The sequence below is a fragment of the Sprattus sprattus genome, assembly GCF_963457725.1.
Source record: "Sprattus sprattus genome assembly, chromosome: 9".
NCBI lineage: Eukaryota > Metazoa > Chordata > Actinopteri > Clupeiformes > Clupeidae > Sprattus > Sprattus sprattus.
In genome coordinates, this window is record NC_137928.1 from 16,250,909 (window position 1) to 16,267,535 (window position 16,627).

Below are 16,627 nucleotides of genomic sequence, written 5' to 3' on the forward strand. Positions count from 1 at the left end.
TCCAGATACACTTGCGCAGTTTTTGAAGGAACACGGCTGGTAAATTGTTCCAAACATCTTAGAGAACTAACCACAGATCTTCTGTGGATGTAGGCTTCCTAAAATTCTTCTGTCTCTTCATGTAAACCCAGACAGACTCGATGATGTAGAGATTAGGGCTCTGTGGGGGTCATACCATCACTTGCAGGACTTTCTGTTCTTCTTTAAGCTGAAGATAGTTGTTAATGACATTGGCTGTATGTTTGGGGTTATGTTCCTGCTGCAGAATACATTTGGTGCCAATCATACGCCTCCCTGATGGTATTGCATGATGGATTAGTATCTGCCTGTATTTCTCAGCATTGAGGACACCATTCATCCTGACCAAATCTCCAACTCCACTTGCAGAAATGCAGCCCCAAACTGGAAAGGAACCTCTACCATGCTTCACTGTTGCCTGCAGACTCTCATTATTGTACCTCTCTCCAGCCTCCAGCGAACAAACTGCCTTCTTCTACAGCCAAATATTTCTAATTTTGACTCATCAGTCCAGAGCACCTTCTGCCATGTTTCTGCACCCTAGTTTCTATGTTTACGTGCTTAGTTCAGTCACTTGGCCTTGTTTCCTTGTCGGGGTAGAGCTTTTTGGCTGCAACTCTTCCATGAAGACCACTTCTGGCCAGACTTCCCCGGACAGTAAATGTCTGTACCTGGGTGCCACTGGTTTCTGCCAGTTCTGAGCTGATGCCACTGCTTGAAATCTTCCGATTTCGAAGGTAAATAAGCTTGATGTGTTTTTCATCAGCTGCATTAAGTTTCCTTGGCTGAACACTGCGTCTACGATCCTCAACGTCTTCTTCAAAAGAGCTGGAACTGCACATTTTGAAACCCCTGTCTGCTTTGAAATCTTTGTCTGGGAGAGTCCCTGCTGATGCAGTATAACTACGTTGTGTCTTGTTGCTGTGCTCAGTCTTACCATGTAAATGGATAAAAAATAAACATTTATTGTTTACATTTTTCAAAGCATTCTTAGTTCATAGCATTTTTTCACACCTGCCTAAAACTTTTGCACAGTACTGTATTTATTACTGGTTGTAATTTCCCTGTACATCCTGCTGGTATCACTGATGATCCCAGTAAGAAGCCCCTGTTAGGAAGCCCTTACGACTAGGTCGGAGCACATATAAATCTGCAAATGTTTACAACTGCTACTTAAGAACTATATGCAACTCTGAACAAGTCTACCTGCAGCTCTGATCGTGCCTACTATTATGCTCAAAACGACTCCGGTGGGACTCATACTTAGACTATGTCCTGGTCCGAACGTGCCAACTAATGGCTCAAAAGCCACTCTGGTGGGACTCGAACCCACAACCTTTGAATTGCTACAACATATTCTTAGAAGTCCAATGCGCTATCCATTGCGCCACGGAGCCCATACTATTATCTGACTTTCACCCTGAAACACACACGCACGCACGCGCGCACGCACGCACGCACCTCCAATACACAAAACAAAAGAGCTGGATTTTTGTGTCAGCTTCTATGCAGACCTTCCCCTGATTGAAGTACAGCAAAGACCAGAAGGAGGGGACGGCACCCATACCTGGAAGCGGAGAATGATGGTCCACATAAGGCCAAGGGTCAGGCGGTGGTTGCCGTCGACAATGTTGTGGGATCCATAGTTTATTTATATTTGGAGTGAGTTTAAACTATTTTAATTATTTTAAAAAGCTAAAAGGCAAGGTGATTGATTACAATATAATATAATAAAGGATGAGAACATAACTATTGCAATAACACTGATATATTTATTACTGGTTGTAATTCCCTGTACATCCTGCTGGTATCACTGATGATCCCAGTAAGAAACCCCTGTTAGGAAGCCCTTAGGACAACATACATCTACAAACGTTTCCAAGTGCTACTTAAGAAGTATATGCAACTCTGAACAAGTCTACCTGCAGCTCTGAATGTGCCTACTATTATGCTGAAAAGCGACTCTGGTGGGACTTGAACCCACAACCTTTGAATTGCTACAACAGTTTCTTAGAAGTCCAATGCGCTATCCATTGCGCCACGGAGCCAACGCACGCCTTGTACTTAGACTATGTGCAGTTCTCAACGTGCCAACTAATGGCTCAAAAGCGACTCGAACCCACAACCTTTGAATTGCTACAACAGATTCTTAGAAGTCCAATCGATATCCATTGCGCCACGGAGCCAACGCACGCCTTATACTTAGACTATCTCCTGGTCCGAACGTGCCAACTAATGGCTCAAAAGCGACTCCGGTGGGACTCGAACCCACAACCTTTGAATTGCTACAACAGATTCCTAGAAGTCCAATGCGCTATCCATTGCGCCACGGAGCCCATACTAACTTTGGACTTTGACCCTCGAACACGCACGCACTCACGCAAGGACACACCTCCAAAACAAGAAAAGAGCTAGATTTTTGTGTCAGCTTCTCTGCAGACCTTCCCCTGATTGAAGTACAGCAAAGACCAGAAGGAGGGGACGGCACCCATACCTGGAAGCGGAGGATGATAGTCCACATAAGGCCAAGGGTCAGGCGGTGGTTGCCGTCGACAATGTCGTGGGATCCATAGTATATTTATATTTGGAGTGAGTTTAAACTATTTTAATTCTTTTAAAAAGCTAAAAGGCAAGGTGATTGATTACAATATAAAATAATAAAGGATGAGAACATACCTATTGCAAAAACACTGATATATTTATTACTGGTTGTAATTTCCCTGTACATCCTGCTGGTATCACTGATGATGCCAGTAAGAAGCCCCTGTTAGGAAGCCCTTAGGACAACGTCGGAGTACACATACATCTACAAACGTTTCCAAGTGCTACTTAAGAACTATATGCAACTCTGAACAAGTCTACCTGCAGCCCTGAACGTGCCTACTATTATGCTGAAAAGCGACTCTGGTGGGACTTGAACACACAACCTTTGAATTGCTACAACAGTTTCTTAGAAGTCCAATGCGCTATCCATTGCGCCAGGAGCCAACGCAAGCCTTGTACTTAGACTATGCGCAGTTCTCAACGTGCCAACTAATGGCTCAAAAGCGACTCGAACCCACAACCTTTGAATTGCTACAATAGATTCTTAGAAGTCCAATCGATATCCATTGCGCCACGGAGCCAACGCACGCCTTATACTTAGACTATCTCCTGGTCCGAACGTGCCAACTAATGGCTCAAAAGCGCCTACGGTGGGACTCGAACCCACAACCTTTGAATTGCTACAACAGATTCCTAGAAGTCCAATGCGCTATCCATTGCGCCAAGGAGCCCATACTAACTTTGGACTTTGACCCTGGAACACGCACGCACTCACGCAAGGACACACCTCCAAAACAAGAAAAGAGCTAGATTTTTGTGTCAGCTTCTCTGCAGACCTTCCCCTGATTGAAGTACAGCAAAGACCAGAAGGAGGGGACGGCACCCATACCTGGAAGCGGAGGATGATGGTCCACATAAGGCCAAGGGTCAGGCGGTGGTTGCCGTCGACAATGTCGTGGGATCCATAGTATATTTATATTTGGAGTGAGTTTAAACTATTTTAAGTCTTTTAAAAAGCTAAAAGGCAAGGTGATTGATTACAATATAAAATAATAAAGGATGAGAACATACCTATTGCAAAAACACTGATATATTTCTTACTGGTTGTAATTTCCCTGTACATCCTGCTGGTATCACTGATGATGCCAGTAAGAAGCCCCTGTTAGGAAGCCCTTAGGACAACGTCGGAGTACACATACATCTACAAACGTTTCCAAGTGCTACTTAAGAACTATATGCAACTCTGAACAAGTCTACCTGCAGCTCTGAACGTGCCTACTATTATGCTGAAAAGCGACTATGGTGGGACTTGAACCCACAACCTTTGAATTGCTACAACAGTTTATTAGAAGTCCAATGCGCTATCCATTGCGCCACGGAGCCAACGCAAGCCTTGTACTTAGACTATGTGCAGTTCTCAACGTGCCAACTAATGGCTCAAAAGCGACTCGAACCCACAACCTTTGAATTGCTACAACAGATTCTTAGAAGTCCAATCGATATCCATTGCGCCACGGAGCCAACGCACGCCTTATACTTAGACTATCTCCTGGTCCGAACGTGCCAACTAATGGCTCAAAAGCGACTCCGGTGGGACTCGAACCCACAACCTTTGAATTACTACAACAGATTCCTAGAAGTCCAATGCGCTATCCATTGCGCCACGGAGCCCATACTAACTTTGGACTTTGATCCTGAAACACGCACGCACTCACTCATACACTCATGCACGCACGCACGCAAGGACACACCTCCAAAACAAGAAAAGAGCTAGATTTTTGTGTCAGCTTCTCTGCAGACCTTCCCCTGACTGAAGTACAGCAAAGACCAGAAGGAGGGGACGGCACCCATACCTGGAAGCGGAGGATGATGGTCCACATAAGGCCAAGGGTCAGGCGGTGGTTTCCGTCGACGATGTCGTGGGAGCCGACGTTCTCAAGGTGGACCCGCTGTTCTTTGAGGAACTGCAGAGCTTTGTCCACGTTCTCCAGGCAGTGGATACGCATGCGGCCGCGAGTGGGCCGTGGCTGATGGAACACAGGAGAAGGGGAACCGTTAGAGTTCTATAGATCCTCACAGTGTTACTCCTTCAGGAGTCCTGCAGACTTGATATGATCCCTGTTTGGATTTGCCTTGTCCTGTGCATGGGAAGTGTATGCTGATTCAGCCTTTTTGAAGCTATGAGCATGTCGCTTAGGACAAAACCGTATTGCTCCACCTATTAACTATTGATAATCTATTGATAACTAACTGATTGCTCTACCTAGCACTTATTGATAACCTATTGATAACTACCAGATGCAACTTCATGGCATTTTGTAAGGGTACCCAAAGGATGTTTATGTTGTACATGTGTGTGTGTGTGTGTGTGTGTGTGTGTGTGTGTGTGTGTGTGTGTGTGTGTGTGTGTGTGTATGTGTGTGTGTGTATGTGTGTGTGTGTTTGTGTTTGTGTGTCTTAAGTGTATACATATGTGTGTATATTAAGTGTGTGTATACTGTATATGTATATGTGTGTGTGTGTGTGTGTGTGTGTGTGTGTGTGTGTGTGAGTGAGTGTGAGTGTGTGTGTGTGTGTGTGTGTGTGTGTGTGTGTGTGTGTGTGTGTATATTAAGTGCAATATGTGTATTAAGTGCAGTGACCAACCAGCATTTCTCCCGACAGCACCTCCAGGAGCCTGGTGAGCATGTAGCCGTCTCTCAGGTCATTGTACAGGTCAGCGATCCTGCAGGACACCCGCGCCAGGTGGGAGTTCACCCACTTAGTGAAGGTCTTCTTCTGCACTGCGTCTCTCTCATCTGCGCAGACAGAGTAATTGTAATTTATTTTTTCAAGACAGGAACAGTGCACAATAAAATATGAATCTTGTACAACAAGAGAATATGCATTGTGCCAGGTTCTAGCAGATGGCCTTTTTCCAGATTGCTATTTTCCACCTGTAGTCCCTGGACAAGAGTGATGGTGCACTCAGCAAATAGACATCTCAGAATCAGAATCAAGTTTATTGGCCACGTTTTTTAAGTCAGTTTGCACAAACAGTGAATTTGACTCCGGGTTAAGTGGCTGTCAGTGAACAACACAACATAACACAATACAACACAACAGCACAAAATATGTTGATCTGATTTGATCTTCTGGGACTGAGTTTGTGAGGATTAATGGGTTGACTAACCACTCATGATTTCCTCACATGCTAACCTCACATGCTAACTTGCTGTTCCACTGCAAACTATTCCAAAGTTAAAAAAATGTGAGCTGTGACACTGAGTGTAAAAGAGAAGAACTGCACATCTGGTTAGTTAGGGTTGAGGTGTATATACATTTTATAAAATTGAATTGAATTGAATTGAATTGAATTGAATTGAATTGAATTGAATTGAATTGAATTGAATTGAATTGAATTGAATTGAATTGAATTGAACTGAACTTAATTGAATTGAATTGAATTGAATTGAATTGAATTGAATTGAATTGAATTGAATTGAATTGAATTGAATTGAATTTAAAAACCTCCATAACGTATCCAACCCATTTTTTAATGCACATTTTCTCTATGCGAATATTTAATCCTGGTTGGAAACGTGTGCGATGCGCATTAACTTCCCCAATGCGCATAGAAATTCGCAAGAGGGAGGTGGTTTAACAAGTTATTCAAATTTAGTTAAAGTGCTTAACGTATATGGAAACAGTTTATTTGAGCGATTCACGTAATTTGTATTTATATTTATATTTGGAGTTGGATTGTAGACTACATCATGTTGCAGTGAGAGACAACCGTGCTGCTGGCTGCGCCGAATGTGATGTTCCTCTACTGCTTCTCAAACTGCCAGCTAATATACCACACCTCATGCAGCATGCAGTTGCTGTTTTATACTAGTATAATATATCTATGGTTACTGTGTGTTGTTTCCCCTCATTGCCCATGGACACCTAGTTTATTGTAGGCTAACCGATGAACTTGATTTACGTGCAAACTTTAAAGGTATATTGTTTAACTGTAGCCTACTTCATACAAAACTCTATGGCCAGTAGTCTTGCTTATGCAAAAAGTATTCTGCGCATGTTGCAAGTTTATAAAGTGCTATAGCACTGCGCTCGTCTGTGGGGACAGGCTTTCAGCAGCAAACACTTGCAGGCGACACAGCAGGGCCTATCAGTTGCCACAATTCTTCGAATCCTGACCTGGTTAGCCTGAAGTTTTCTACTCACCACTGATAGTGAAGTGGGCCTTCACCAAATTAAATAACTCCCTAGACCGCGCTCGTTCCCAGATGTACGGAGGTCTGTGTGGGTATGGAATTCGCTGCTATAGTGCGTAAAATATGTAATCTTTCTATGCCTCCTTCTAGCAGCTGCTCTTAAATGTACAGTTGACAAATCCTGTTTTCAAAAGAAAATGTTCCTGCACCTAAAACAACAAGGTTTACTTTGATTGAGCGAGTGTTTAGATAACACACTCTTATCATCCTATGTGTGCCTTCTCTTTTGCACCCCACATTTCTACCCCCCTGATCTACACCACTGTTCTTTCCCACCTGCTAGCGCTTTGATGCGGGAGCACTCAAAGAGCTTGGAGCTGGTGGTCTCAGCCTCCCAGTGTCCTGTGCTGACGGGACGATTGTTATTGTTGAGCTGCCGCTGGGCCTCCGCATTGTCCAGGTCCGTGGAGGCATTGGCCATGTCGCCGGATTCCCCGCTTCACCCTGCAGGACAGACCAGGAGAGGGGGAGAAAGGGGGGATATGGAGAGAAAGGAGAGAGATGAAAGGAGGACAAAAGGAGAAGGAGAGGTGAGAGGGAGACGGGGACAGGAGGGTTATTAGAGTGCTGGACTTTTTGAGTTCAGCTGGGTTGTTCAATCGCAATCTCTCAAGGACATAAACAGTTGTATTCACAAAAGCACTTCACTAGATTCATCACCTTGTTCTTTTTACACAGTGCCCTGGTGCCAACAAAAGAACATTTATCTCTGAGGACTTGCGTCCCTCACATGCCCTTTAACCTTCACATAAAACAACTCACACGGCAGCGATTTAATTAAATGCACAACAAATGGCCTACTCTGAGCCAAAGGTGTGTGAATCAATGAGGTGCATCACTGCACCACCTCTTTTTAAATTTCCCTTGTATTCATGAACCTGATGCCCCACAAAAACTGCAAAGAAAACTGAATTCTTACATTCTCATTCTAGAACCAGGAGCAATGCCCTACATTCTAACTGAGTCCAGACTGAGGATATTATTTACATTAATCGACTCCTACATTTCAGACCCCCCTTTCTGTTTTGGTGGTCTCCTCCCCTCTCCATTCCAAGCCTTGGAGCAGTTTTCTTTGTTTATCATCTAATGACTTCAGGGAAATATTCATTCCTATTTATTCCTTAATAATCAGTAGACAACAGGAGAACAACCACAGCTATGAAACTCATTGTCTTTTCAAAGACAATTCTGTATAGTTCCATGTGTCTGTCTGTCTGTTTCATTCAAATGTATTTCTTTCATTGTCCACAGATCCCCCCGACTCTACCCTTCCCCCACTCGGGTACCCCTTCACTGCCTCTGGGGTTCCCCTCCCATCCCCCAACATTGGGCAGACAGATACACTCATCTGGCCAGCACGCTTGGGTTTCTATACAATACATTCACCCATTCACCAATACCCTCATACACGCCTTCACCAATACACTCATACACTCATACATTCATTCACCCATACACTCATACACACATACACAATTCACCCTTACACCCATACACCCTTACACTCATACACTCATACATGCCTTCACCAATACACTCATACATTCATTCACCCATACACACATACACAATTCACCCTTACACCCATACACCCATACACTCATACACTCATACACACAGGCACTCACAGACACAGATCCATCCATGGATCGTACATACTTAGTCTTAGAGAGTCAAAGAATAAGATATATCCTAATTCCCTTGTATTTCGCCAGTTGTATTTGATGGTATTTGACACAGCTTGAAATATGAAATCTACAAATGGCCTTGTTGTGTGATTATGACAATACCGAAGCACCAAAATGCCTTAGTGCTTCACCAATATTACACACTTGTGTAACACTTACACACTACTAACCCCTACCTTAAGAACATCATGGAGCATGTATTTATATAACAAGAACAAGAACACTGCACTAATTAATTAATTAAGCATTAAGTACATGATACCCAAGGCTACGTGAAATAAAGTCAGACACCTGTAGTAGTAATGCAATAATCACACACACAGACGAGGGCTGAGCTTGGAGAAACACATGGCTAAGGCACATCTGATGTGCATATGTCAGAATTCACAGAATAACATATGCGCTACAAATGTACGCCACGGCAGCGATTTCATTGTGGACTCAAAGCAAATGTCAGAGTAGCCTCTCAGACAAGCAGAGCAGCCAGAGAAAGAGAGATAGAGAGAGAGAGAGGAGAGATGAAGAGAGAGAAGTGGAGAGAGAGATGGAGAGAGAGAGGAGAGATGGAGAGAGAGAGGAGGAGAGATGGAGAGAGAGGAGAGATGGAAAGAGTCAGGAGGAGAGAGAGAGATGAGGAGAGAGAGAGAGGAGAAGAGATGGAGAGAGAGAGGACGAGAGATGGAGGGAGAGAGCTGAGAGAGAGAGGAGGAGAGGTGGAGGGAGAGAGGAGGAGAGATGGAGGGAGAGAGCTGAGAGAAAAGCATGCGCTTTGTTCAAGCCCTTTGGGATCGTCTCAGCTCTCTGATAAAGTTTTTTCAACAGAACTCTAAGAAAAACACTAATTTGAGAACATTTAGTCACTACATCAAAAGCAGGACGCCTGTTTATGCCCCAAACTCTACATCTCCCAACTAGGTTGTTAAATAACAGAGCTTTAGCAATGTTAGCTGATCAGAGACTGAGGCACAGTCTATGAGGGACCGCTGCATTGTTCCAGATATTCTCAGCTCTACTGTTTTCAACTGAGGTTGTACTTTGTGTTGTGACTTATCCTGCTTGAGACAAATATCATGTTACTGTGTGATCGTATCATTTAAGTCAGCGAGTGTAACATTGTGTATGCCTCTTTGCAGACATATACGTGCAAGGTGTGCATGGGTGTGTATGTTTGTCAGTGTGTGTGTCTCTGTGTATGTACTTGTGTGAGTGTATGCATGTGCTTGTGCTTGTGCCTGTGCTTGTGCGAGTCTGAAGAAGAGAGGGTGTGTAGTGAAGCATGAATATGATATTCCACAGCTCAACGCGTTCTGGTGGGTTCAATCTCATCCCCCCACATCACTCGGGGAGATGGGGAGGCACCACAGATGTCAGGGGATTTGGACCAGATCAAGTTCAGACGCGGGCCAGTCCCGGCTGCTGTGTGCCCCAGCTGTGCTAGACGAGCTTGAGAGGAGCAGGGGGATTCCCATCATCAGCTCCGTGCCCCGAGGAGCTTTAGCAGGGTGGCGGAGACCTTTCTCCAGTAGAGTCCACCACAGTAGTACATAGCGATCTTATCAGCCGGGCATACATTCATGCAAACACACGCACACACACAGAGGCTATGTCTCACACACACACACAGACTATGTCCTACACACTCAAACACACACACACAGATGCAGAAACACAGATACACACACACACAAAAGGACATGGATGCACATGTCGCTATTCATACGCGTAGGGAAGATAGGTCCCAGATAGAGGCTGACTATGGAATGGATCTGGTCTTAGTCTGGTCCTGGTCTGGCCCTGATCTGGTTTTAGGCTGGTCCTGGTCTAGCCCTGATCTGGTCTCAGGCTGGTCCTGGTCTGGCCCTGATCTGGTTTTAGGCTGGTCCTGGTCTAGCCCTGATCTGGTCTCAGGCTGGTCCTGGTCTGGCCCTGATCTGGTCTTAGTCTGGCTCTGTTCTAGCCCATCTGATCTAGACTCAGCTGCTACTGTGGCTCCAGGTGGCAGGGTGTTTTCATTTCGCTGGGCAGTGGTGATACTGATTCCACTTAACACCTTTCTTCAAACCCATCATCTCTGAACGAGGAAGGAAAACACAGACACACACACACACACACACACACACACACACACACACACACACACACACACACACACACACACACACACACACACACACACACACACACACACACAAACCCAACAGCTCTGAAGGAGGAAGGAAAACACAGTTTGTCCTTCATCTGCTGCCCTTATCAAGCCTCCCCTTTTCTATTCTTTTTTTAAACCCATCTGGCACCTGGTGTCTGCTTGTGTGACAGGGCGTTTGGCTTGAGGTTGCCTATGACATGTGATGTGGCCTGTTTAGGGATAAACAAACACAGCTGTCCATGAAGCAGTCCGCCTCTGGCTTTCGCACAAGGGAGAGGAGAGGGACGGTAAGTACAGAATTATCGCGGTTCGGCCTGCGGGTATATTCCTGGCCACATGCCCTGGTGGGAAGACATGACGGCTAAGGGTGAACCCAGAAAGTAGCTTATTGTTGAATGGTTTTGGTTCTGATTCCTGGACTTGGACCTGACAGATCGGGTCTATGCTTAGCTGATACCAAGGAGAGAACTATGATGCTCGTATAGCTCACTGCTGAAGCAACTTTTGATAAAAGACTGTGGTTCAAAGCAATTGCTATAGTTTTACATTTCAGTTCTACGCAATCAATATAGATATCACTACCATTCATTGTTCCTTCAATTGTACCTTCCACATGACCTAATGCATGTAAATGTAGGTGTATTTGTGTAGGTAAGTGTTATAATTACATTTTGTTAATTATACAATTAAGTATAATTACAATTGGTATCATATAATATTGTAAAGTAATGTACTTGTGCATTAATCACACAATAGATCTAATTTATAACTAAAATTGAAGTTCAGTGGGGTTTGGAACAGAGCTCTATCAAACAACTGGAACTAAGATCTCATGATCAGAAGAGCAGTAGTTCCACAGAGGAATCTCAAGGCTTTTTATCTTTAAGTGACTGTCTGGTGCAAGGAACCCTGTCCGTTTCCCAGTGATAAAACCAGCGTTGTGTGTCAGCTCAGAGTTTAATCCCATGAATCTCCTCTGGGTAAAAATCACTTGTCTTTACGTGACTGTGATCATGAAAAGTCACTACCATTGATGAGTGACTCACTCTTCCCAAGGGTCAGTACAAAGTCAGCATGAAAATCTGCTCAAGGTTTCATATACTTCTTTTCAGAATTAAAGCAGTTCCTTTGAATCTATACGAAGCACGTAAATATGGGTGTGTTGGCCAAGAAGTTGTTCACTTTAACTTTTCAAACACTTGAATATGCATTGATGGTTTGTGCAATCAGATAAACACACACACACACACACACAAAGAAACACACACACACACACACACACACACACACACATGCAGAAGCAGACTTACACCACTGACTATCAGCCCTGATAATCTCACAATAAATAGTTTGTAGCTATAACTCCCACCCATAGGGTACGAACGGGGGTGATGTCTTTGCCCTTGCTCTCTGCACACTCTTGAAGTGTTCACACGCTCATCCCGTGTGTGTGTGGAGAAGAGGACCTGAGGGAGGACATGCCATGCCACATTAATCTGACTTTCAGTTTGCTCGCCTGAAGGATAAGAAGTCATCTCTGCACCAAATAGTCTCCTCTTTCTCCTGTGATTCTGCCACCAATCTGTCGTGTTACTGAGTGAAACCTGCACCTCTCGATCTCCGATCCGCCGGGTTGTTTTGATGTTGAAGTTGTAAGCAACTCACATTACCAATGTAATCAAGATGGGGAAACAGAAGAGTAACATGAGTGACCTGCAGCAATGGCTGCCTTGAGCAAAGAACATTCATATTTCAAAGGAGGTCTTGTATTGATTAGAGCCATGTTGTACGCTCAGCACACACAAAAAGGTGCATATGAGTAGCCCACTAGCTCTGGAAATTACATTTGGTTGAGCTCTTGCCGTAAGCAAGGGGATCAGCTGTGTCTGGATGTGGGAATGTGTTGAAAGGGACATAAAAGATATTTTTAAAAGAGGCTATTTTTGGGCTTGTCATTTGTTTAATAGTCTACAGTCTAACAGGATGCAACTAGCAGTGGGGCTTTATGTTTGCTGAGGTGCTCACATGCACACTTTAACGTAAATCCATCTGAATCGATTACTTTTCTCATTCTAGCTGCAGTTACAATGTCTGTGTGTATCAAAATGTGAGGCTCCAATAACTGCATTTTAATTGTATTTCAAAAAATATAAATCAAATGAAATAAATAATGTTACAGAATGGACAACCAAAGCATTTTACCTAAATGCCATTTTCCAGCATAATCATAAAATATGCCAGACATATGTGAGAGGGGGGCCAACATATGATGTGTAGGCCTGTTATTGCCCCAGCTTACATGTAGAAAACAGGCACTCATAACACAGTCTGCATACATACGGTTACACGCAAGATAAGACTGCTAATGGTAAGACTGTTAATGGTTAATGGTGTTTCATAAAATCAGATGAACACCAAAAATAAAAGCCGTTTGAGGCAAAGGAGACAAGCGAGTACATGTTTTAGTCGGACTTGAATTAGCAAGCTATGTGTCAGGTCAATTGAAGTTAGCCGGACACAACAAATAAATGTAGGTATCAAATGATATAAGAACCATGGACAGCAGCGTGCGTCTGACGTCACAGTACGCATCTGCTTTGATATTGATCGTTTGTGTCATTCAAGACTGCACACATCCGTAAAGCTATCCCATTCTGACATATCTGGAAACGCGATGGCCTGTAACAACCAATAAAGGTGCTATTTCAAGTTACAGGCGTCGTTTCGCTGTCGTTATGGTTCACCGGCGGGTTTTCCCACAAGCTAAAGCATCAAAAGCTCAATAACCGGCATCAACAGTAACTGCATTTTTACCAAAGACTAACAAGCTATCTACTATGTATGAAGTAAAGATACCAACGCTTCGTAAATTAGTGATTTACTTTTACAAAGTCTATGATTCACACCTCAATGATTTATAAAGATTGGCTTCAATGCGCTGTCTTTCTCACCTTAAAATGACATATGACCCGTCCTATTTCTGCCGAGTCGTCAACCTGAACGTATGTCAGACCACCGTGGATAACGTGCTTGCCTGCCTTGCGCTTATTACTTTGCCATGGCCTGTAGGTGTTTGCTAGACTTATGTTCGGGTGAGGCACACATTTTGGACAAGACACCGGCCAAAAATACGCAGTGACAGTAAATGACTAAGCCTTGCTAAGTCATTACCGCAAATGAGTGAAAGGGTTGTATTTATTCTACTTACACTGCAGACACAATGAAATGATGTACTACGATGGTATGTCCAGGTGACCGTTATTCAATACTATAGCATAGTCGCAACGACAGCACAATCTATCAGAATCCTTTGCTCGAGTAGCCTTGGCTAACCTATGTCTGCAACTACAAACATTAGCTTAGAACTGATTCCGTGATATCAAAGATTGAGACTAATCCTTAGTTAATACCTTGCCTACATGACAACTAAATAAACTTTTGACAAGTAGACCTCTTACTTTCCCAGCACAGGGCTTTTAAAGCAACTTCATCCCACACCCGTCAGACCTGCGGTGAGCATTTATGAAAATTAAATGTTGCGGAGTGATGGGACTAGTGCAGCATGTCAGAACGCAAATGGTAAACATCTTAACAGTATGTCAGGTCTTTTTCATACATCACACCGCCGTAATCATTACAATGCAAAGAAAAAAACAAGCTGCTCTTCGAAAGAAAGACATAACTGACATATCAACAAAGGCATGTGCAAATGCAAAGGGAATATCAGCAGAAAGCACGGTCGAGGGATGACTGCAGTAGCCTAGCCTATGCAGGCCTCTGCTGTTCCCACGGTGAAAAGCTTTGCAACAAAATGCACGGCCAGACTGATACCGAATTATATTTTGAGATGATGGCATGCAGGTTGTAACCTTACCTTCACCCCCAGTGCCAAAGGATGACGGTTTTCCCCCAAGAGAGACGCCTTGAGACAATCGCCGGGTGACTGATCAATGACCCAAAGAAAGAATTACGAAATGCAGGCTCGCGCCGCTTCTTATTTCCTCGCTGGCATAGTTCGGTCACTGTATTCGCTCGTACTCGGTAAATGGAATCTGTACAAAAAAAATAGGCTAAAGCGAATACAATGGCGGGTGTCTTATAATATCAGTGTCAATCCACTGTCGGGAGCACTGAAATCACGTCAGGTACGTGAAGGGTGTCTCTGCGTCCCGCTTTTGTCGGTGGCTTGATCAGATATCGCAGCCGGTGCGTTCGGATATCCCGTCCACCCGATACGCGCTCCCATTCCCTGCGTTCTCAATGATGCTGGAGAAAATTCGGCAGCAATATGATGGGGGTGTCTACCTCCTTTTCATTGGGTAGAGTGTCAGAGAGAGAAACAGAGAGAGGGGGAGTGGAGATGCGCTCTGCAACCGTGCGGGCTAATTCCCCCTCGCCCCCCACCACTCCCTTTCCCCCCTTTGGTTATGATATGGGATGGAATAATACGACCACTATGATTGGCTATTTAATGGTATATTTAGAATAATGAAAGCCAAACTATGGCAATTCTACACCTCAGTTAATAGTGTGCAGTGGCTTTCACTCATCAGTTTAGTTTGGAGATTTGATTGAGGGTTCAACTCCTGGGGTTCTGAGTCCTGATATGCTACCTAAAGTATACACGTGTGTAAGTGAAACTACATAACCACCTTTGAAGTTTTTCAGTGTCAAGATGCCATCAAGAGATCATCAATCAACTATCAAATATTGGACACTGAGATTAATAAACATGCATTTATTTTGTTTGGAATGAACTATGACGTAGATACTAACAAGATCATGATGCTACCACATTACCACAGTGATGTATATGAATCCATCCATCCCTTATGAATGTACATGTAAAATATCAGCAGACAATGCCAATACATTTAAAAAAAAAAAAAAAAAATGGGGATTTTATTACCATGGGAGATGATTGATGACTTTATGAGCTTTATTAATTTGTAAAAAGGCCATAAATGCTATTCATGCCATAGCCAATAGCTCTTTATATGTAATACATTTCAGACAGCTGCAAATGAATCCCATTTGCACGTTGCAACATCCACTTGATCTCCAAACACCCTGCATACCTTCCACATACGTACTGTATGTAGGCTACTTTTGATTCAAGGGAATCTCGTTGTGCTGTGTGTACTCACTGGCCCACCATATAGCCTGTATTCAACCCTAAACCAAAGGGACTTCATCTTTTCATCAGCATCATTTTCCAAAACATTTCGCAAGAGGACCACATCAATGGAATTTACCAGTACATTTCCACAAATCTTTTTTTAAGGCCCTCTTAATTGTCCCTAAAACTGATATATTATCCGTTTATCCATCTCTCCTCTAGATATCCACTGTGTGGGGATTCTATAATGCTGTAGGCTGCATCTCCTCATTCACTTGGATGCATAGTGGTGACATGTGTCCCTCTACCATGTCAGTGCGATGAATGTCATGAGAAGTGCAATTTTCAGGCTTTCTCGTTCCTCAGCATGGACTGGAGGTATCTGACTCCATGTGTCTTAGGGATGCTTATGGTTTGAAATCGTATGGACGATTATGGTTTGGAGTGCCTGAAGAAGGGTTTCAGGTGATGGCCGTTCAGTCAGCTGCATGTAACACTACAATAGCTGCAGGCAGCTTACTCTAGCTTACGTACATGTCTCTCCCTTGTACGTCACTTTGGATAAAAGCATCTGCTAAATGACTAAATATACATGTAAATGTAAATGTATCATGTCTGCTGAGGGCCGCTGCACTCACACCCCAGCTACAGACTGTTTCCCCTCCCCCCTCTGGAAGGCGCTAAAGGGTCACTACGGTGATAGCCTCATAGACATGTATATATGTCTATGGATAGCCTCCCCACCCCCACACACACCTCCCCCTGTGACTGTACTTCCCCCCTCCACCCTGGCTTGACTGCCACACACCCTCCTCCAGCCACTGAACATTTGCACTGTGCTTTCCCCTCCACA

At 43.9% G+C, this 16,627-nt stretch overlaps 1 protein-coding gene across 1 annotated transcript in view; it reads right to left on the minus strand.

The window, feature by feature from the left end:
* Positions 1–7,242, minus strand: part of sptbn4b (spectrin, beta, non-erythrocytic 4b) — a gene marked incomplete at both ends in the record, with an annotated part of 75,309 nt that extends 68,067 nt beyond the window's left edge. Inside the window, 3 exons of the mRNA XM_080844978.1 lie at positions 4,416–4,589; positions 5,209–5,360; positions 7,098–7,242. Coding sequence (XP_080701104.1) covers positions 4,416–4,589; positions 5,209–5,360; positions 7,098–7,242 — 471 coding nt within the window. The remainder of the gene's footprint in view (positions 1–4,415; positions 4,590–5,208; positions 5,361–7,097) is intronic.
* Positions 7,243–16,627: the final 9,385 nt, after the last annotated feature.